Source organism: Molossus molossus, unplaced genomic scaffold (assembly GCF_014108415.1).
Source record: "Molossus molossus isolate mMolMol1 unplaced genomic scaffold, mMolMol1.p scaffold_m16_p_8, whole genome shotgun sequence".
Taxonomy (NCBI): Eukaryota; Metazoa; Chordata; class Mammalia; order Chiroptera; family Molossidae; genus Molossus; species Molossus molossus.
This window is the reverse complement of record NW_023425402.1, coordinates 16,707,495-16,730,425: the sequence shown is the minus strand read 5'-3', so window position 1 is coordinate 16,730,425 and position 22,931 is coordinate 16,707,495. Positions and strand designations below refer to the sequence as shown.

Genomic DNA, 22,931 nt, shown 5'->3' with positions numbered 1-22,931 from the left:
TTCTTACTTCATCAGATTCCGAAGTTTCCGTCATCACAACAGAGCTCAGCAGTGCCGGACGCAGAGGTTCCCTTCTCTCCCCCACCCCACCCACCCACATTGCCCGCCCTGAGTTCTGTGTCCTCTGCTCTGGTCACTTCTGGATTTCCGTTGTGTGTAGGAGGTAGCAGAACCTTGGGACAGTCACAGTGCACAACTTCCGAAGGCCACCAAGGTGGGGGCCCTACTGTTGAGACCCAGAGTGTCCCTTAGGTGCCTTGGTACAGGTCAGACTAGGGAGGTGCTACAGTTACCTCCCGGTAAATGTCACCAAGCCAGGGCCGCAGTCCCACAAAGGGAGACCCACGGTTCTGCCCACAGCAAGCCACCGCCCCCTGCTGGCTTCCTGCTGACTTGCGAAGGAAGGTTGGGTGGCCCAGTGCCGAGGCCCCTGGAGGAGTCCAGCCTGACCTGGCTCTCTAGGGGGCAGCAGAACCCCCACGACTGTTCAGGAAGCCGGTCGCCATGTGTTTCTCATCACCGCACTGTTTGTGAAAGCTGCCGAGAGCCAAGAAGTGGTGGGAGCCTTTTCCCCTTCGCTTTATTTTTTAAAGGAAAAAAACCACATACAAACACTCCAACAATTTTTTTTTTTTTTGAAATCACATTTGGTCTCGCAAAGCATTTGGTGTCAAAAGGAGGACTCCAGGAAGTCTGAAGTCGTTTCTGGATGTCACTGACTTCCATCCCTGTCCTCAGACTGACGCGGCGAGCGCCCGACAGGGGGCCGCAGAGACTATGCTGAGACAGGCCGGGCCTTACCCCCCCCCCCCCCGGGACAGGATTCAGAACCGAGTCGGAGGCCTGACTCCGGCCACCCTTCTGCAGTGTTTGTCTTAGGACCCGGGGCAAGCCTCTCTCCTGCTCAGCCCCTCCCATCTCTGGAACGAGGGGGTGAAACTACCTGGTTTCTAAGATGCTTTTCGGCAAAAGTTCTATGATGCCACGAGGTTTTCCAAGTGCTTCCCAGAGCTGGTTGTTGTCTAAGATAGCCCGGGTATACAGACGCCGTGATGAAAATCAGGGGGGAGTGATAAACCGAGTCTCCTTACAGGCATGTCATTTAGTCAACTAGCAAGCAGTTGCTGAGTGTTAACAAGGTTCAGAGCACTGGAAGACACTTTGAATTCATTATTTTAAGAAATGTGGACAGATATCTCAGAGGTAACCCTCTGGGAGGTGAAGAAGCAGCCTCAGTACCAATGACAGAATGGCATCCTGGCTAAGAGAAAGGGCTTTGGAGTCCAACAACAAGTTCTAATCTGTACCACTAGGTTGTGCTGTAACAAGTTCGCCGCAAAAACTCAGCAGTTTAACAGAATATGGGTTTATTTCTCACTCGTGCAACATCTGAATGGGTAGCATGGCCTTCGTCCATCTCTAGCTCTTGGAATACATTTCCTCCAAGGCTCCTTCAGCAGGGAAGGACTGAGAAGAAAGATCATGCAAAATGTTTCTAAGGGCTGGGGCTGTGAGTGGTTACATCACTTCCCCTCCCTTCCTATTGGTGAGAATCCAGTCACATGACCCCAACCTGCCTGAGAGGGAGAAGCTGGGAAATGCAGAGAAACACATGGATGCTTATTGAACATGAGTGGTCTCTGCTACAGGTAAACTACTTGAAATCTTTCTACTGTCTCATTCCCACACATATAGAATGGGGTCTGTAATGCTGGTCTTGAGGGACTATTGTAGAAGATAGTGCTACTTAGCCTAGTGATTGACATAGAGTAAGAGCTCATTAAAAAAAATTTTTTTTCTTTATTGATTTAGTGAGAGAGGAAGGGAGAAATAGAAACATGGATGAGAGAGGACATCGATTGGCCGCCTCCTGCTCGCCCCCCACTGGGGATTGGGCCTACAACCTGGGCATGTGCCCTGACCGGGAATCGAACCAGCGACCTCTTGGTATATGGGTCGATGCTCAATCAGTGAGCCACACCGGCTGGGCTGTAAGAGCTCATTGAATGGCAGCGTGAGGAATTAGGAAAAGAGGTCAGTGCCTCTTCTGCGACACTCTCCCAGATATACTTGTGAGGACAGTTGGTGAGCTTAGATCTTAAAATGATGGATCCCAGGGGGTGTCCTTTAATGGATAAGCCAGGTTCCATCCACCTCCAAGGGTCATTTGCTGAAACAGTAGAGGCAGGACAAGGCAGGCACCCAGTCAAGGATTAGAAGGGTCCGAAGCACTAGCCTGCTTCTCGAGGGAGGGTTTGGTGAGGCGAGGAAGCAGAAATAGCAGAGAAGGGACAGCGGGGAAGTCCATCCACTCTTCAGCTCATTAGAAAATGAAGGGTCAACACTCAAGCTGCCCGCGGAGCCCCTGAAATCAGCAAAGATCACTCCATGAGGATAGGAAGACTGACTCTCTTTTTCTCCAGTGCAGCTCCAACATCAGGGCCCAGGCCTGGCCCCTGGGGGGTGTGTACTGCCCCTGGTCTCATTGCACTGGGGCCCTTCCGTCCAGGGGTGTGGCGGCCGATGTCTAGTCAATGAGAAGTCAGTGGGGCCTCCAGGCCAGTCAGGGTGCTTCCATCTGCAATCATATATGTTTTTTTGCTACTCTTTACAAAAGAAAGATTTGTGTTTTTTTTAATGAGAGGCCAACTGTTTTACTTCCCAGAATGAAGCTTAAGTGCGTGTCTGAGATGAATGCATTTGAAATAAGATATCTTCAAAACAGAGCGGAGAAACATTTTTCATTCGTTAGAGCAGACAGAGGTCTGCAGACTTTTCTGTCAAGAGCCAGATAGTAAGTATGTTTGCCTTTGTGGGACATATATACAGTCTCTCGTCACAACTCCGCTCTTATAAAGTGGAAGCGGCCAAAGACAATATGTAAATGAATGGACATGGCCGTGTGCCAATAACATGTTATTTATGAAAACTGAAATTTGAATTTCATGTTATTTTCCCACGTCACAAGATATTGTGATTTTGTTTTAATCATGTAAAAAGCTATTCTGAGCTCCTGGGAGGGACATAAACAGATGTTGGTGTGAATTTGGCCTATTGGCTGTGGATTGCTGACCTCTGAGTTAAAGAAACTCACCATGTCCTAACTGTCACCAGACCACATCACAAGCCTACATCAAAGAGGTTTTTATGAATGAAACGCTGTTCTCTAGCCTTCTGGAGAAAGAGAATGGACTCTGTAGCCCACTTATTGCCTGTTTAAAATATAGAGTAGCCCTGGCTGGTTTGGTTCAGTGGTTAGAGCATCGGCCCGCGGACTAGGGAGTCCTGGGTTCAGTTCCCGCTAAAGGTGTGTACCTCAGTTGCAGTTTGTCCCCGGCCCAGGTTGGGGTCATGTGGGTGGCAGCCAGTCGATGTGTCTCTCTCACATCGATGTTTCTCTCTCTCTCTTCCTCCTGCTCTATCTGAAGATAAATGCAAAAATATCCTTGGGTGAGGACAAAAAAAATAATAAAAAAATAAAATTATATATATGTATGTACATGTGTATATATATATATATACACACACACACATATATATAGCAAATATGGAGCTAAAATAAAAATACTTAATATCCTGAACCGTAACCTCCCCAAATGTAGTTACTGAAATCTGTGTGATCAATATTTGAAGACACTTCCCATAAGGACAAACTTCAAATGGGACATTATGCTGTCCAATAAGGTCTCAATGAATCCCAGGGCTTAGAAAACAGGCAGCACTGAGCACAGTTCCTGTGGTCCTTTGTCTTGGACTGGGTCCCACCCGCTCACGTCTGGCTCACCATGATCATGAAGTGACCAGATTTCTGTAAGTGTGAACAAATGATGGCATTAAAAAAAAAACCCCCAAACACTAATAAACCCAAACCCAAATGAAAATGCATCTTCTAGGTTCTTTTCCCTTTACAGTTACCTTATCAAGCATAAACAAAGCATTTGTAATATATTAATAATTTGAAGCAGTTCTAAGAGCATGCCAGATTCTATGTGAGAAGGCGAGAATAGGAAAAGGTTATTCTAAATACCCAGGTCTTGGTTGATTTCCTAGCATCTTGCAGTAAAGCTTGCTTTGTGCCCCCAGTCGGGGCAGATGAATTTGATCATTCCTGGTACACTCAGAAAGGCAGACGTATGTGCAGAACCTGTGCAGAGCGCCCCCTCCTGGTGAATGGAGAGAGTTCATCCGTGGTGTTCTGCCAAGTCTCAGCAAGGATTTGGGGGCTTGGAGGGTAAAACAGCAGAGTCTATTTGAAATTAAACAGCTACCTATCATGTCCCCAGTGTGGACGTCCTAGCTAATGGGCTAGTGGAGGAGCAGAAAAAAAAAAGAAAGAACAACAAATAATTTTTAAAGGCTTTTTGGTTCAAATTATTTAAAACGTTAAACAAAAGAACTCTTTTGCTTTTCAAATATAAAGAAACCAAATAGCTCACAGGTGACCGCTTTTCACCCAGAGGTCACAAAGGTTCACATACTTGATAACGATGACAAACATCTCCTCTCGCCCTTGACTGGCTGTACACACACAATGCTTGCGAAATGATTTTTTTTTTTTTTTTTAATTCAGAATTGCTCGTTTTATTGATGTGAATGGGGGTCAAAGCCACAGACTCCCACACGAGCAAGTTCACCTCACTCTGTCTCAAGGACTGTTATTTCAGTGGTAAACAGTCCTAACCTCAGTTTGCCTTTTATATTCTTCTGGCTTCAGAGTGAAAGAATGTGCAAGCAAGAGGGGCTGAATCATTGCAAATCCGTGTGTGCTTGGAAATGAAACAATTGGAAACAGTCGTCCTGCTGATGGAGCCCAGTACTTAGGGAGTGTGCAGAAAATCTTTCAGAAGACGACCACGGATATCCTTCCCTTCGGGAAATGGTTTTGAGGCCTCAGTGCCAGACTGCCTAGCATCTCCTTGCTCCCAGAATTAGCCCCGTGCAGTCACGTTAATGTGCATTGGGGAGATGTCAGGGACCTCGCCTGCTCCAGAGCCAAGCTTGTTCAGAATTTTGGTTTGGGCTTTTTATTGGTGAATTGGTGGTGGTGGTTCAGGAAGGGGACACCTCTGGGCCCTCTGAATGGTGTCCCGGCTCGCTGCCTCCCGACGGTGTCCCCGCAAGGCTGCTCACTGGCCTGTTCTCTCTCGGTGAACTGGGGCTAAGATGCCTACCCTCCCTAAAGGATACAAATAAAACCCAAAGAGATGTGTAGATCCAGTTCAAAAGAGGAGTGTTGCTTGTGATGAGAACAGATTCTCCCTTAAGGGAGCTCCAGGTTCCCGCTGACCCTAGAACCCCGTGTCTTTCATTCCAGGTACCCCAAACTGGCTGCGAAGCACCGGGAGTCCAACACTGCAGGCATCGACATCTTCTCCAAGTTCTCTGCCTACATCAAAAACACGAAGCAGCAAAACAATGCTGGTGAGTGAGCCCTGCCACCACGACGCCCTGGCAGCATTGTCCCCTGTCAGTCATCTCAGATGCTCAGGTCAGAGAAGCACCTGGGAGCAATGCTCCTTGTTATTCACCCCCCCATGCTCCCACACACACACACAGGGGGAGGAGGGGTGCAGACCCTGCTCTCTGGCGAGTGCAGGAGAACAGGCCCGCGGTCCTGACTGCTGGATTGGTGGGAGGGATGCGGCGTGGGTTCTGATCAGCCTGAGCCACAGCACCGTGCCCAGCACAGAAGGGTCCGCCTCCGCGTGCTACGGTCCGTTTGTCCCAAATGCATGACCCTCCCTGTGTTCTCAGGAAGTCCTGTTGGAACAATGGCTTCCTTCTGGTCCCCGAACGACTTCTCAGGGGGTTGTCAGAGGCCACAATGGGACAGCAGTCACCACGATGCTGAATGCTGAAGGCAGAGCCCGGCGGCTGCATTCGCCCTCCTGCAGGTGCAGAGGGTGCTGGCGAGGCCACTTCTCAAAGCCTGGCTCTCCCGCCACGCGGCCTTGGCGGAGCGCGCGGGACTTGGCTCTCCTGTGCTGCCTTCTCAGAGGCTTTGGGCACCTCACGTTAGCTCACGGCACTTTAGTGCCTCCTTTGCCGTTGTCCTTTCAGAGTTAGCCAGGGCAGTGTGAATAGAACTGTCCAACTGGGCATGTGGAACACCTGAAGAATGTTAGGCCCCAGGGGAGAATGGGAAGAAGGATGAGAAAGTTGGCTCGCCCTGTGAGCGGGAGAATGAATGAGACCGCCTTCTAGGCGGGAGCCTGGATGGAGCCCAGCACAGAGCCAGAGTAAGCACTTCACGTGTCTCTGTGAATGAATGAATGACCATCGGATAAACACACAGTGTACCAAGACACAGTGGTATGTGACAGGCGCTCCAGGAGCTCAGAGGGAAAGGGCATCTCTTTAGACCAAGGTAACCAGAAAAGGCAGCCATGCATGAGCGGAAGAAGAAATTTCGGCAGGCACAGAGTTGGTGCAGCGGGAAGTAAATACTTCAGTAACAGTGACTGAGGACCTGGATTGTGCCAGGCACAGAACTAGATTCTAGAAACAGGCACTCCCATTCTTCGAGGCTTGGTGGATGCAGAGAAAAGGCTTAAATTCATAAAATGTCAAATAACAAGACAAGATAAATGATAGCTTATACAAAGGGAGTCTGAAGAGCTGATTATCTGCCCTATGAAGAGGACAAACACATCTGCCAGAGGTGTTCAGAGCATGAAGAATTTACCTTCATGGCCTTTGAGAAAGCTTCTTGAAAAGGTTTCTACTGGGTCATAAAGGTTAAAAGGGAGTCAGTTGTCTGGAAACATTGGAGGATGTTGTGGGGACGGTGGGAAGATGCTGGCAGTAGAGACCAGAAAAAGTGGCCAGGGCCTGCAGTGCCAGCCTGGGAGATTGGATTCTATGGAGGGGGCAATGGCAGCCATTAGAGGTATGTGAGGAGGCACAATAAAGAGAGTAGCTTTTTAGGGACCAGAAGAAGGATGTGGAGACTATTTAAAATGTATTCAGGGTTCTTGCTTTGTTACATTGGGACCCTGTGGTGGGTTGAGTGGTGTCCCCCACAAATTCATGTCCACTCAGGACCTCAGAGTGTGGCCTCATTTGGAAGTAGGGTCTTTGCAGATGTAATTAGTAGAGTCTTCAGATGAGATCACCCTGGATTTAGTGTGGTCCCTAAATCTAATGACTGGTGTCTTCGTAAAAAGAAGAGAGGGCACACCGGACATAGGGCAGAGGCCATGTGAGGACAGAGCAGAGACTGGAGATTGTGAGCCACCCGTGGGTGGCCCCTGGCGTGGGCATTCTGGGAAACTGTGTGTGAAAGGGCCGGTCCTGCTGCTTTCCCTGCTGGGGCTCAGGGGCCAATCAGAGAACCAGGGGCTTGTCCTCGCCTCCCCTCAAACGCTGCAGAGCCGGCTCTCGACGCTGGTTTGCAGATTCCACATCCAGCGCCCTCTCCTCTCAGCCGCAAACACCTTCCTTCGTACTCGCCAGAGCACCCCCAGAGAGTGTGCCTCCCTTGAGCCTTTCAGGCGTTTCAAGTCGTAGGCGGTGTTTACATATTGTCCGTGCTTCCGGGCCTCCCATCCCCACAGCCAGAGCTACTTTCCTCTGGGCGGCGCGCATCGATTTCTTCTAAACTCCACGCTGTCCAACTTTCATTGCTTCCTCTTCTTCTGCTTCACCCTGGTTTTCTCCGTGGTGGCTTTGCCCGTGACTCCTTCTTCACCAGCTCATTTGCACATTTCAAAGCTCCTGTACTTTTGCTTTCCCAGAGTCTGTCCCAGATCGAACCCCCTGGTGCTGTCCCTTCTGCCTTTAACAAGACAGCAGCTTTCTTCCTTCGTGGTCACCGCTGGATCCATCGCTCTCCCACGCCCTCCTCCCCCTCCCCCTTCCTGCCCTGACCCCGTACCCCTGGTTATGCTCAGCAGGATCCACAGGTTCTCAGTCCCTGCACCCAGAGGCCCCCTCTCCTGCAGAGAGCACCCCGAGTCCTCCGCTCCGGGCAGCTCTGTAGTTGGGGTGGGGCAGCCTCTCAGACCGCTGGACGGCCTCGCATGGGACCCAGGCCTGCCCGGCCCCCTGCTCCACCCCAGCTCTGCATCTATTTCTTCAGCGTTCTTTCTTCAGATGGCCCCTTCTGTGCTTTCCGTTTTCTCCTCTGGGGCAGGGCCCTCGCCCCCCTCCAGCATCTCACCACCGAAGGCCCCCAGCGCCCATGCACACGGTGGTCGCGGTCACAGTCCTTCCCCGCCCGCCCAGCATCCGAGCCGGAGAACCCAGCACTGTGACTGCTTCTGCGGGGAGGATCGTTTCTCCACTCCTGGGGTGGGCACCGGAATGCCGTTTCAAATGTCCCCGCTGCCCTGGCCGGTTTGGTTCAGCAGTTGGAGCGTCAGCCTGCGGACCAGGGAGTCCCGGGTTTGGTTCCCGCTAGGGGCACGTACCAAAAAAAAAAATATACAAATATCCCCGCTGTTCCACAAAACATCAAGAGTCCGCAGACCCTGTCCGAACAGCCATCCACAGCTAGAGGATCGTCGGTTAGTATGCACCTTCTAAAGTTATTCTTTTATTCATTCAACAAACACAGATCGCATGAAGTGGCGACACACGTGAGCTCAAATTTAGGGCATTTCTTGAGTGCCAGGCACTGCACTAGTCTGGAGATGTCGAGACAAATGAGACAAAGTCATCGCCTGCGATGAACAGACGGGGACAGTAACACGTATAAATAGGTACTTGCTGGCCTGGCTCGAATCCCAGGTCGTCCACTTCCAGCTGTACAACTTTGCCCGAGAGATTTACTCTCTTTGAGCCTCTGTCTCGGCATCTGGGAAATATACTTAGTAATACCTTCAATGTCTTCGTCCGCCCAGTAAGGCGATTAATAGCATGTCCAAGGTTTGCAATGCAGATTCACTCATTTTGCAAGTCAGTGCTTGCCAGCCCTTCAGCAGAGTGCCCGGCACAGTCAATGCACATTTAAAGTGAGACAAACGGGACTACCGGCCTCAGAAACGACTGTTTCGCCTCTGACTTCCCCCCACCAGGACTTCCGAATCTCCGGCCCCGTTAGTCTCTTTTCTGCTTGTTTCACTGCGTTTCCCATTTTCTTGGTGCACTTGCCTCCTCTCCAAAGCGGACGGCGGAGCGGTCCGGTGGCCAGGCCCTGGTGCCTGCACCTCAGTGCTGCTGCGTGCGACCCGGAGGTCATGGTTTTGTGTCTGTCACTGCACTGCCTCCTCCTCTGTACCTGCCAAAGCCGGTCCCTCGCTCTGCTGTGACCGGGTTCCACCTCCACGCCCTGTAGCCCCCTTTGCGAACTTGCTTTTCACTGCATTTAAATGTAGCATGGATTTTCTCATGACAGTCTCAAGACCCCACGTTTAGTAAGATGCTACAAAGGCTTGCTTTGTACTCACTTGGGATGCCCCCCCACCACCCCTGTTTGGGGGGAAACGGGGCTTTGTTCTGGACATACTGCCTGTCCCACAACTCAGAGGCAGGTGACAGTGTGGTGGTTCCATTCACAGACTCGGAGGCCAACTGCCTGGGTCCAGACCCCAGATTCCTCTCTTGTTGACACTGGGCAAGTTGCATTACCTCTGTGTGCCTCGGTTGTTCCATCTGTAAAGTGGGGTCCTACTGTGCATATCTCATCCGCTTGGAGCACTGCTCCCCGCTGTGTTCCAAAGTCAGCTATTGCTCTGAGCTGTTCTCTAGGGGCAAACAGTTACACCCCAGCAGAGTTCTGGGATAAAAGTACAGTTTGAGCCCTGGCTGGTTTTGCTCAGTGGTTAGAGCATCGTCGGTCCTGGGTTCAGTTCCTGCTAAGGGCATGTACCTCGGTTGCGGTTTGTCCCTGGCCCCAATTGGGGTTGTGTGGGTGGCAGCCACTCGATGTGTCTTTCTCACATCAATGTTTCTCTCTCTCTCTTCCTCCCTCTCTCCCTCCTGCTCTATCTCAAGATAAATGCAAAAATGTCCTCGGGGGAGGATTAAAAAAAAGAGAGAAGTGCAGTTTGAGGATTTGTTTACATCTATTAGTCCACAGGTTTGAATAGAACCCTGGAGATAGCACTCAAGGGTCGCCCCCAGTATGGGAGAGAAGGAGATGAGGAAGGATAGCTGGTGAGGAGGAAGGCAGGAGTGGGGTCTGGGGATCACGTCCATGAGGAAGGAAAGCTTTTTCTATTAAAAAGAGAAAAGAAGAGAAGAGTGATCTGTGGTCTGAACCCTGCCCCGGAGGCCATGGACTGCCTGCGTCCTCCTACATCCTTCTCTGGCCTTCTTCTCGCCTACCTGGACCCGTCACCCAGACCCTGCACCACGAAGAGCCCAGGCTGACAGGAAGCAGGGCCCGTCACAGGGAATGGGACCCAGAGCCCACCTGGAGGCCGTGCCGCAGCCCTGAGGAGGGACAGAGCCGCACTGATTAGTTTGGGCTCCAGGAGGCCCTGCCCTGGGCCCCGCACATCACTTGTTTCATCTAGCAGGGGAAAGAGACGTCCTCTGTTCAGTACTGAAGGTCTACGGGGTTCTGAGGCAGGGTTATGGGGAGGGCGCAAGCTTCCTCCATCCCACGTGGGCACAGCCTGTACGGTGCCTGGACGCGCGCCGCAGGCCCCGGCCTCACCCTACACCCTGCCTCTGGGGTACTGCTCCGCCCGCCTGGCCCTCCACCCCCTGGCCCTCCACCCCCTGGCCCTCCCCTCCCTGGCCCTCCACCCCCTGGCCCTCCCCTCCCTGGCCCTCCACCCCCTGGCCCTCCACCCCCTGGCCCTCCACCCCCTGGCCCTCCCCTCCCTGGCCCTCCACCCCCTGGCCCTCCCCTCCCTGGCCCTCCACCCCCTGGCCCTCCTCTCCCTGGCCCTCCACCCCGGCCCTTCACCCTGAGCAGCACTGGTGGCCTCCACTTCCAACATTCCCGTCTCGTGTCTGTCTGCAAGCAGCCTATGGCTGTTACAAACCCTCGCGTCCTGGTACCGCCCTTGCACTTTCCCGAGATGCCACCGTGTCACAGACCCCAGGTGACCGAGACCCGGCAGCTGGCCCCAGACGCAGCAGCTCCGGTCTCCTCGCTCCCGGGCCGCACAGTTGCGTTGTCACTCTGCTCTGGGACATCCGTTTGGCTCTCAGTCTACCCCTTCCCTTGAGGGGTTCATTTTACACCCCACGTGGACCTGTCACCCTCACTCTCTGTCATATTGTAAGAGGATCTGGGCTTCTCTCTCTGAATATCCATCTTATATTTTGCATTTCTTGCCCTCAAACTGCTGTTTGAACAGACTGAACGTCTCTGCCAAACCCCTTGGCGTTCAAGAAACTCATTTGAGCACCTACCCCCTAAACCGGGCACACTGCATCTTACCTTGCTTTCCGCCATCTCTCTTTTCCCTTGTACTTCAATCCCGTGAATCCCGCCGGTTTGTTTCACTTTTCATTCCCAGCAATTAGCAAGTGGATCCGATGTGTGTGTGTTTGGTTCCCTATTCTTACTCATTATTTTTAAAGAGCCTTTAAAATTCCTCCCAACCCTATCACATTTCCCCCAGATCCATGTTCCGGCCCAGTATTACCATCTTATTTTTGGCACAAGTATTGGCTTCTTGCGTACTCTTTCCCGTTTTCTTTTTGGTTGGAGAGAAAGTGGACATGCACATGCATGTAGACTGAGACACGAATTCAGTGTTTCCCCTCCCGTGTCCACGTCGGAGTATTCCCTCTGGCATCCTGGGCACACGCCCACTTCCACGGGGCTCTCTTCCCCTTCTCAGAGGTCAGGAAGGTCCCCAACCCCTTTCCTCCCTGACCTGTGCACTGCATGCAGCCTATGGCGTTCCTACCACATCGGCAAATTCTCTTTCTGAACGCGTCTCACACACACCTCTCCAGCTGCCGGTGCCGCACCGCTCTGCGTGAGATCCTGTCGGTCCCGACTTGACCGATTTGGGGATTTCGATTCTTCCTTGGAATTCCCTCATCTCTTCGCCCTTCAAGGCCAGCTTCCCCTCATTTCCGCCTCTGTATTCCTGTCTTGGGGCCTTCTTTCTGTTTTCAAGTTTATACTCCTACTGTGCCCGAAGGACGTCACAGCCACTCACAGGGACGCGTACCACACAGCGGAGCAGCGCGCTCGAGCGCGAGGTGAGAAAGAAGAACACGGGGACCGAACAGGAACAGCGGCTCCCGGGGCTGTGATGCTCCGCACAGACGACCACAAACCCGGCTCCCAGCCCAGCAGACAGTCAGAAGGGAGCCCTGGTCAGCTCCAGTGCGTTCTCCCAGAAGATAAAACAAACCCGCCTCCCAGAAGAATAACAAATATTCCTGATTTGAGGGCTTGAGTCGCAGCTGTAGGAGCTGTTATTTCCATATTCTTCGGCCTTTCCCATCTGTGACTGGCCTTCGCGTGGGCTACAGGTGACTGACTTCCAGCCGGCGTGACTTCTGTCCATCGTTCCCTTCCAGGCGTCTGCACCCCTCCCCACCCTTCTGCTCTTCCTCCCAGCCCTCTCTACACCTGAAAGGCATTTTTTCTCTTCTTTCTCCCCATCTTCTCTTGAAGGCCCGTGAGACCTCCCTGCAGACTCAGGCCCATGTCACACCTGCCCGTCTTCGTCATTTCCAAGATCAGGAGCCGCCTGCCTATGCTTGTCTCTTTTCATTATGACCAACAGGTCCCCTTGCAGTGTTTGCAAAGAGGTGCCCCTGCTCGCTTAGGGGGGACACTGTGATCTCACATACTCCTCCTGAAATACGTGTCCCCATACGATCCTCCCGGATTCCTCCAGAGGTTCCGGGTGCCCAGGACATGCTGGGCACAGTGCTGTCTCAGGGACAAGCCCCATCAGACTGCGTTGTCCCTCTGCTTTGTCCTTCATGAGTTATAAGTGTCGTCACCTTACTTTCTGAACTGAAAATCAGACGTCTGACAAACTGCCTTCACTGAAAATAATCAAGTTATTAGAATCTAATCAAGAATTAGAATTAGGATTTACTGTCCCAGAAAATCCAGGACACGTGTCCTCAAAGGAAAAGCACCTGGTTGGGCTGGGCCTTCTGCTCCCCCTCCTCCCCAGTCCAAATCTGAACCTGGCTGCCACTGCAGGGGAAGGGGGTGTCTCAGTCCCCGCCACCTCCTGGCCCCAGGGCCTTTGCCAGAACGAAAGAGTCACTGTGAACCGCGAAGTTCTCTGAGCAGTCGTCTGTTTCCAAAGAAGGGTCAAGGTTTCCTCTTCCCCAAGGCTCCTATCAGTGGCTTCATTCCGGGGAGCTAGAAGCAGTGTGTTCCCTGGGTTTATTCTGAGAAAACTGACAACCACAGCCACATACCCCGAAGAAGACTCTCGGGTGTCCTAGAAACCTCAGTGTGCTCGCCTCATCATGGGGACAGTCACTCTTCGTGGAAATCATTCTTGATGGACCTGTGGTTGAGGGGTTACACTGTGGCTGTTATCACAGTACCAGTCCACTCACCCTGCACCATCTCCCCCAGCTCAGGTGAAAGGCAAGACCCCTTCCTGCCTTGTCTCCTTCCTCCACGCAGGCTCGAACCTTCAAATTGCTGCTGTTTTCTCCTTCTAAAAGGTGCCCCTGCAGTGCACCCGGCTCTGGCTGCTAATGGGAAACAAATCTGTCTGTAGCACGGGCCACCCTTCTTTCCCAGCCAAGTTCTCAGTGGTTGGTGTCCACACAAGCTCATCCCTGTCTTTCCACCTCGCAGCCCGCCTGAGGGAGCCCACAGACCTCGGCCCCTGCAGCCTGCTCCCCCCACCACCCCAGGAGTCACAGTGCCTTCCTCCCAGCATGCGCCTCTCACTCGTAATCAAATCTGTAAGGCCCTTTAACTAAATCCGTCAAACAAGACCATCCCCATTTGCTGCATAGAAAACGGAAGCTCACAGACTTCAGCTCAATATTAAGAAGTTTACAGTGAAATCTGCAGAATGGGCCACCATCTAAAGAAGGGAGTGTCCCATCAATGAGGGTACACAAGGAGGCTGGACCTTTGGAGGTGGGAACAGCCTAATCTAAGTGTCATCTATTATAAGACACCATCACTTTACCACTAAGACATAAAAATTGCGTCCAAACAGATACAAAGTCTTTCACTTAAACTATAATATTTTGCTGTCAAAGGCGTCAAGTGTAAAAAAATGCGCGTTTGTCTTAATGAAATATGGTGGTCGATTCCATCGCCTTTTCTGAATCGAACATCCTTTCACTTCCTGTGGACTATGCAGTGAAGTGTCAAAGCCTCCCTTCTGCTTGACCTTGAGCCACCCTCGTGGAAAAAAAGTGCGTCAAGGTCCACCTTGCTTCCCGACCTCCCTGGGATCGCTGTCCTGACTCCACACCCAGTGAGGCGTCCGTTCTGCTGCCTGTCTCTCCTGCCCGGGGTAGCACTCGCCTCTCCGGTCAGGGGTTGGCACGCTTGCTCTGTCAGGGTCAGATAGTAAATATTTTGGACCTTGCAGACCCTGCAGGCTGTCACAACGGTTCAGCTCTGCTGCTGGAACGGGAAAGCAGCCGCTGACAACACGTAAACAATGGACATGGCTGTGTTCCAAGAAAACTTCCTTTATGGACACAGGCATTTGAATCTCACATCATTTTCAGGTGTCAGGAAAGCAGTCTTCTTCTGACTTCCCCCAACCATCCAAAAATGTAAAAACCATTCGTAGCTTGAGGGCGGCGCACAGAGAGGCAGTGGATGGATTCGGCCCCTGGGCTATCGCCTGCTGAGCTCTGTTGTAGGCAGTCCCAGGCCACAACAGCAAGTTCTTGTCATTTCTGTAACTCCTCTTCTCCAGCATGGAGATTACAATAGGGCTCTTTCTTGGAGTGTTGTCACGTTAATTAAATGAATTAACACATTAGAGCATTAAGGAGAGTCCACAGCACACAGTAGGCACCAACATGTTATAGCTATTGATTTAAATCTCGTTGATTTTAGGACTCCTCCTCAAGGCAACCCAGTTGTTAGTGTGATGTAGAAGCATGTGCTGCCCTCTTCTGGCCGGTGGAGGAATCAGCGCTAGACACAGCTAATCCTATTTCGCATAAGGAGGCCTGTGGGTTTTCAAGCATCTGGGTACAGAGACTCCGTTATGCCTAAGCTTTGGCTGGGGTTCCAGAAGAGACCAGGTCTCCTTCGGGGGGTCAAAGCCACCTTCTATTATCTGTCCCCCACAACCAAGATAGGGCATGTCCACCAGGCCCGATGGATCCTCCAGAGGTCGCTGGTGCCCAGTGACAAGCCTCCCCGACCCTGGTCTTTCTCTTTTTCCTCTCCCTCTTCCACCACCTCCAATCTTTACTTTTATGAACTTCCTTGACCTAAAATAGAACAGTGTTTGAAGGGATCCACAGCAGCCTGGGAGGGCCGTTAGCCCAGAACGAACAAGCCCCCGACTATCAAAGGCTCCGTGCTTTCTCTCCAAGCGCCATGAAAGCCAACTGCTGTCAGGGGCGAGGGCGGGAGGCGGGTGTCGGGAGGCGAGGCGGAGCCGGTTTCCAGATTCCCCAGGATGTGGCGAGCCATGTTTAAAAGAGAGTGTGTGTATTTATTATTCCAAGCCACTTCAATCACCGGGCGCTTATTTCCTTCTCCTCTTCCTCCCCTCCAGCCTCGGCCCGTGTTGCCGGGTGGGCTCAGCCCAGGGCCCAGCGTCCGCAGGGATGGGCGCGGCCCCCGCCTCCCGCCTCGTGCTCCGAGGCCACAGTAAGGCCACCGTGAGCAGCAGTAGGGACACGAGTTATAATCACGCTGCGCAGAAAGAAACGCAAGTCACCGCGGCGGCAGGGGCGCTGCCTATTCTGTGGGGCGCACGGACCCGTCTGTCGGGCGACAGCTGCGTCCCAACTCAGGGCCACGGCTCCCGAGGAAGAGCTGAGCCGGTGCTATCGCGCCGGAGGCTCCGGGTGGTCCCGGACCACCATGGCGCTGAGGATAACGAGGTGACCGTCTTGCCACTTCCTCATAAAGCACGCATTGCTGTCTCCTTTCAAAATCGCCTCCAGTCATAAAGGAGCCCTTCAGGCCGCCTTCCTCGGCCGCCCTGCGCGCACAGCCAGCTCGGGGGACTCGGTGTGTGTGCTTGTTGGGTTGCAGTTGTGCTCTGATTAGCATTCTTACGAGGAAAAACAAATAACCTAGGCTCCGAGGGCCGCACCTCCGAGGCTTGGCACGTCCTGCAAGACGCACCCCCTCCCTCTCCGAGGGTCCTCCAGGCAAAGACGAGGGGAGGGCTGACTCTTTCCTTCTGGCACCTCCCAGGAGTGGCCCTGGGGATCCCTCCAGAGGGTCTTTCCTTTGGTTCATTATCGAGACAGATGCTGGCAGTTTATAATTTAACCAAGTTCGCTCCTGAAATGAATCCTTGGGCAGTCGTAAGGAAGGCGGTTGGTGGCCAGTGGCTTGTGGAACTGGGGGGAGGGGGTGCTCAGGGAGGGAGGGGGTGGAAGGGGGATGGGGAGGGTCCTGCGTGGGTGGGCGCATTCATTAGTGGAAGGAGCGGGTGTTAGCTCTGTGGGCTCCCGGCTGCAGTAGAGTGGAGACCACCAACACCATTCCATGGGGTGGAATTTCCCGCAGTCTGACCAGACCCAGTCCTCCTGGCCTGGCCTGGACTCCTATCAAGGCCCGGGGAATAAAAGAACTTGAAATAACTAATTTGAACAAGAGCTAAATGCTCTTTCACCTCTGGCTACTGTTACCTCATGCTTGCAGCCAACACCTCCTGTCTTTGTGCAGTCTGCACATGGGAGCTAACAAGGTTTCTCTCCCTCTTTTCCTCTTCCACGCACACGCGGACACACACACAGCTTATGCCGGTTCTGCCACGTCTGTGCACCAGCAGAAGCCATTGCACGGCTCCTGAAATAAACAGGGTTGTATATCCATCACTCTGCAAAAGTGTGGGGGCCTGTGAAGTTGTGTTCATGACCGCACGTTACTGATACACGGTGGTGTGTGTGGGCGTGTGCATGCGTCCACGTTTCATTGCCGCAGCTGGTTTATAACAGGCACTGTGCTCACAACCCCTCGCCGATGCTCAGAACATAGCTTTGAGGAAAACTGCCCCTCCTCTCCGTTGTCCCTCTGTGGAGGGTGGTGCTGGGTACATGGCCTGTACAATGGGTTCCCCCGTTTTCGGAGCTGGGGCTGACTGCGATGAGGTGCGAAATCCAGGTGGTGTGTGACCCTCCTAAGAAAAACTTCAGGTACGACGATAAACCTTCCTGGTCAGATCCGTCACTCCCTCACCCAGGACGGGCTATGTGCTCTCCAGTTCACACAAGAAAAGCAGAGGTGTGGAAACTTTGTTCAGCAGCGTGATGGGGCCAGTGACCGACACAGGGCCAGCCAGGTGTTCCTCAGCTTCTAAACTCTTTCACTGCCAACGAAGTAACAGTCAGACGTAAGATTTGAGACCAGCGGTTAAATCTAGTCTGGTATTCTGAACTTCTCAGTTGCTTAGAGAGGATAATTTGTTGAAAAACAGAAGTTGCTAAAACCCCAAACCTTCTTTTATTTATTTGCTTTGTTAATTTTTTTTTCTTTATTGATTTGAGAGAGAGAGGAAGGGAGAGGGAGAGAGAGATGGAAACATCGATGAGGGAGAACATCGATTGGCCGCCTCCTGCATGTTCCCCTCTGGGGATCGGGCACACAACCTGAGCATGTGCCCTGACCGGGAATTGAACTGGGGACCTCTTGGTGCATGGGTCGAGCCTCAACCGCTGAGCCACACTGTCTGGGCACCCCTAACCTTCTTTTAAAATCTGCTCTAGAGCTGTCTTTCCGGAAGGCTCTCATGAGTTCAGCCGGAGCAGCCCCATTCGCTGCAGAGACGCATGTGTTTAGGACGGACGTTTATGTTCACACTTCCTTTTACATGCCTCGTTATCCAGACCATTTTCCGATTCGCAGCTACGTTTGAGGCCCCTGGGGGTCTTGTTGCAACGCAGACACTGGTGCGGTGGGTCCGGGGTGGGCCTGAGCGCTCCCGGGTGACTCTGCGGCCACCGGTCCAGCAGGTACTTTGGGAAGCAGGTTCCAGGCAGCGTCTCCACAGGGACCCTTCACCATTATTGTCCTGAGAGCCTAGCTCCGCACCTGGTTCCGAGCAGATGCTCAATTACACTTGTTAAATGAATGAATGAACCCAACCCAGACCCTTCAAGATGCCCCTGCCTTCTCTGCTCATTTTCCTGAGAGGTGTTGAAAGGCCCTAACCTGACTCATCAAGGTCAGGGGCACTTCCTCCAAAGGTCAGGGACACTTCCTGTCCCGGCCTATTCAGCCCTCACCCTCAACCGTATGGTCACCTTCCAGGCACGTCCATTCTCTTGATTACCTTGGATATTTCCGAGCCTTTGTTTAGAGATTATGATGTTCTATGACTAGAACTATCTCCTAGCTGAGAACATACAAAACTGTAATAACCTCTGTTATATGAAATCAAGCTTCATTGTGGGAAAACATCAACACAAAGACTTCATTTAGAACCAATCAATAAAAGAGTGTCATCATCTAAACAGTTCTCCTGAAGACCATGGGTGCAGTGGTGGTGCTTGCGTGAGGACATTTTTCTTCTCACCTTTGTTTTTAGAACTACATTGAGGGAACATTATATCCACTGCTCAGGTGCAACTTCACCAGGAATCCGAAGAGAAATCACAGATCATTCAATCCCAGTGTTAGCTCCACCCAGAATTATTTTTCTAGGAACCCCTGGATCATGGTGAGAACAATGTTTTGCTGTGCCCAAGTCCAGAACCCCTTTTGTTCCTAAATGTTCTGGAGAAGGGAGTGAAATCACAGACTTCTCTGGGCCTCCACAGCCAACTCTAACCCCGATGGGCACGTGCCCGGTGACGTGTGCACTGAGCCACCCATGTTTCGCTTCCATCGTGGGAACCGCAAAGATAAGTTTTACTCAACACTTTGTCCATGTCTGGCCCTGACCTCAGTTCTCCTTGTGTCGGTTGCCAGAAAGGCGCAGGTTGGTGGTGGCCTGTGCTCCTCATTGGGCTCTGATGACCCTGCCGGAGGACATGCCATCCAAACAAATGGAATCCCTTCACCTGTCCCCAGGAGACCGAGTGCTGCCATGACACAGAGAAAGGGAGCCATTGTAGGTCCTCTCGTGTGGTCGCTTGAGCACATAGAGACATACAGAGTCACATTTTAGGGTACCACACCTTTCCTCAAATCCCACTGAAGAGCTCATTAAAAACAAACAAACAAACAAAAATAAACTACTTATTCAGTCCCAGGTACTGTGGGAGGTGCATTTAGAATAATAATATAATGGTGAAATATTGGCAATAGCTATGTGTATTGGCGAAGATTGTATTTGGCTGCATATACTTAGGGCTGATACAGAGGCTTAAGCAAATATTTATTTTATTTTACCTAGCAAAAACCTATGTAGCCCTTTACTACGTGCCATGCCCTGCTCTCAGCACCCTTTGGAAATGTTTACTTAATAGGAGTTTGCTTTTCTCACGTAACAAGAAGTCCAGAGAGTAGAGAGTTCTAGGCAGTACTGTTGCTTAGAGGAGTCATGGATCCAGTTCCTTAGAGCACCTGCCTCTCCGTCTTTACTGTGTGACATTCATCCTCAAGTCACAAGGTGGTTGCTCCACTTCCATACATTACATCCGAGTTCCAGGCAGTGCCATGTCTTGTCTTTCCCAGAAGCCTATTCATAAATTTGCACTTACATCTCATTGGCCAGACTTGGTCCTTTGGCCTCGTTTTGCTGAAAGTCAGGGAATCTGGAAAGATAGCAATTATTGACCAGGCACGTGGCTACTCTGAAAAAAATTTGGATTCTGTTAGTAACAAAGAAGGTAAGAATAATTCTTTATTATTATTTTTCTTTTCTTTCTTTTATTTTTTTTACTTATAAGTTCTTTGGTTTATTTCTTTCCACCCTCCAACCCTCCTTCCCTTTGAGGTTTGTCAGTCTAACAACCAATTTGTACTTCTTAATCCCTTCACCTTTTTCACCCATTCCCTCAACCCCCCTCCCATCTGGCAACCAACAAAATTTCTCTGTATTTATGAGAATGTTTCTGTTCTGCTTGTTCATTTTATTTGTAGATTCAATTGTCGACAGATATGTATTCATTGCTATTTTGTTTGTTCATATTTTTTATCTTTTTCTTCAAGAAGACCCTTCAACATTTCATATAATAATGGTTTGGTGGTGATGAACTCCTTTAGCTTTACCTTGTCTGGGAAACTCTTTATATGACCATCAATTCTAAATGACAGCTTTGCAGGACAGAGATTTCTTGCCACTCCCTTCTGGCCTGCAAAGTTTCTTTTGAGAAATCAGCTGACAGTCTTATGGGAACTCCCTTGTAGGTAACTGCTTTTCTCTTGCTGCTTTTAAGATTCTCTTGTTGTCTTGAACCTTTTGCATTTTGATGATGATGTGTCTTGGTGTGGGCCTCTTGGGGTTCATCTTGTTTGGGACTGTCTGTGCTTCCTGGACTTGTATGTCTGTTTCCTTCGCCACATCAAGGAATTTTTCTGCCATTATTGTTTCAAATAGGTTTTTGATTTCTTGTTCTCTCTCCTCTCCTTCTGGCACCCCCAAGATGCGAATGTTGGTACGCTTGAAGTTGTCCCAGAGGCTCCTTACACTATCCTCATTTTTTTGGATTTTGTTTTCTTTTTGCTGTTCTGATTGGGTGTTTTTGCTTCCTTATATTCCAAATCGATGGTTTGCTTCTTGGCTTTACCTACTCTACTATTGAATCTGTATAAATTATTCTTTATTTCAGTTAGTGACTCCTTCATTTCTGACTATGCATCCTTCATTTCTGACTGGTCCTTTTTTATACTCTTGAGGCCCTCATTAAGTTCACTGAGGTTCTCACTAAGTTCATTGAGCATCCTTATAAAGCAGTGTTTTAAACTCAGCATCTGTTAGATTGCTTATCTCCATTTCGCTTAGTTCTTTTCCTGGGGTTTTGTTCTGTTCTTTCATTTGGGACCTGTTTCTTTGTCTCCTCATTTTGGCTGCCTCCCTGTGTTTGTTTCTGTGTATTACTTAATGAGAGGTATGGGGCTATCTGAGACCAGATGCTGCTTGTTTGAAAGAATTTAGGAAAACCTGAAGCAGGATCTAAGACAGGCCAATCTTATGGTAAAGCAACTGGCAACAGCTTGGGTGGGCCTGAAAGTTGGGCGGGGCGGGGCCTCAGGGAACCACCAGGGTGGGGCTACCAGTGTGAGCCAGGTTGCTGGAGTCCCAGATATGGCTTCTGTCTGCTGCCCCAGGGAAGGGCTCACCAAAGGAACAAAGGCCTCTGACAGCACGTTTGTCCCAGAGAAAGCCCCCTCTCCAGCCCTCGCTCCAATGCTAAACAGCTCAGTTCTTCCCTGTATGTCTCTGGTGCCTTTCAAGTTACCTCCCCCATGCTGGAGCCTGGAGGTTGCGAGTCCCACTAAGTCTGTGCGCGGGCCCTTTAAGGAGCTGCCTGGGGCTCCAGCCGCCTCAGCCTCCCTGAGCCTCAGTTCCTGCTGGTTTTTCCAGCCAGAAGTGATGGGGATTCTCTTCCTGGCACTGCAACCCTGAGCTGGGCGCCTGGTGTGGGACGGGGACCCCTCAGTCCTCAGGGAGGACCTTCCCAGCCCAGATTTTTTTTTTTTTTTTATCCTCACCCGAGGACATTTTTTCATTTTTTGTTCAGATAGACCAGGAGGGAGAGAGAGAGAGAGAGAAACATCGACATGAAAGGGACACATCGAGTGGCTGCCACCCGCACGACCCAACTAGGGCCGGGGACAAACTGCAACCGAGGTACATGCCCCTAGCCGGAAGCAAACCCGGGTCTCTCTAGACTGCAGGCCGATGCTCTAACCGCTGAGCAACCAGCCAGGGCTTTCTTCTTAATTTTTATCCACCACACGTGGGTGTGCGACCAGCCTGTCCGCCTTCGCCCCTCCTACCAGTCTCCATGTGGCTGCTGCTTTAATTCCGTAGTTGTAGGACTTCCATTCAGCTCAATGTCAGGCGGTTTTGAATGATGGTTGTTCTGTAGTTTAGTTGTAACTTTGATGTGGCTGTGGGAAGACGCAATACCGTGTTTACCTACCTGCCATCTTGACCGGAAGTCCCCATATAATTCATTTTCAATTTAAGATGATTTAAAAAAAAAAAATATGGTGAAAATATCTGATCTACCCATGCAAAAAAGAAGAAAAAAAAAAAAACTATTTCAAACTCTCCTTTGGGATTGATCAAATCTGTATTATTACCCCACCTAGATTTTGGAAAACAAGCATAAAATTGCACTCTTAATTGGCTTCACTCTTTTATTTTTATTTTTTTCCTTTATTGATTGGAGAGAGAGAGGAAGGGAGAGGGTGAGAGAGATAAAAATATCAATGAGAAAACATCAATTGGCTGCCTCCTGCATGCCCCACACTAGGGATCGGGCCCACAACTTAGGCACGTGCCCTGACCAGGAATCGAACGAGCGACCTCTTGGTGCATCTGTTGACGCTCAGCCACTGAGCCACACCAGCTGGACAATCTGCCACACTCTTACTTGAGACTAAAACACCCAGTGAATAGCTTTGCCCCAGACTGTGATTTGCGTGGGAGTGAACGAGGGTACCCAGAGGACCGCTCTGAACAGAGAGGGCGGTGGGTAGAATTGTGGCATATCTGGGAAATTCTGCAAAAGTATCAGCTCCCCCAACCCTTGCTGGACCTCCCCTCTAAGGAAGAAGACTCACTCGGGTGGGGCCGTGGTTACTACGGCAGAGTCAGAGTGAAGGACCAGCAAATTCATCTGGAACGACTTCCTCAGGGTGGAGGAGTCAAGCAGACTACTTTTGGGCAATTCTAAGAATGCACTGGCAGTTTTGTATGCTTTGGTTCTCACACCCCAGCAGCATCACGAACTGCACACAAGAACCACTCACTGCG

At 51.0% G+C, this 22,931-nt stretch overlaps 1 protein-coding gene across 2 annotated transcripts in view; it reads left to right on the top strand.

Annotated features, from left to right (window-relative positions):
* Window positions 1-22,931, top strand: part of CLIC5 (chloride intracellular channel 5) — a 150,225-nt gene that overhangs the window by 111,051 nt on the left and 16,243 nt on the right. For both annotated transcript variants that reach the window (XM_036249411.1, XM_036249412.1), the window contains exon 4: window positions 5,315-5,421. In XM_036249411.1, the coding sequence (XP_036105304.1) occupies window positions 5,315-5,421 (107 nt within the window). The remainder of the gene's footprint in view (window positions 1-5,314; window positions 5,422-22,931) is intronic.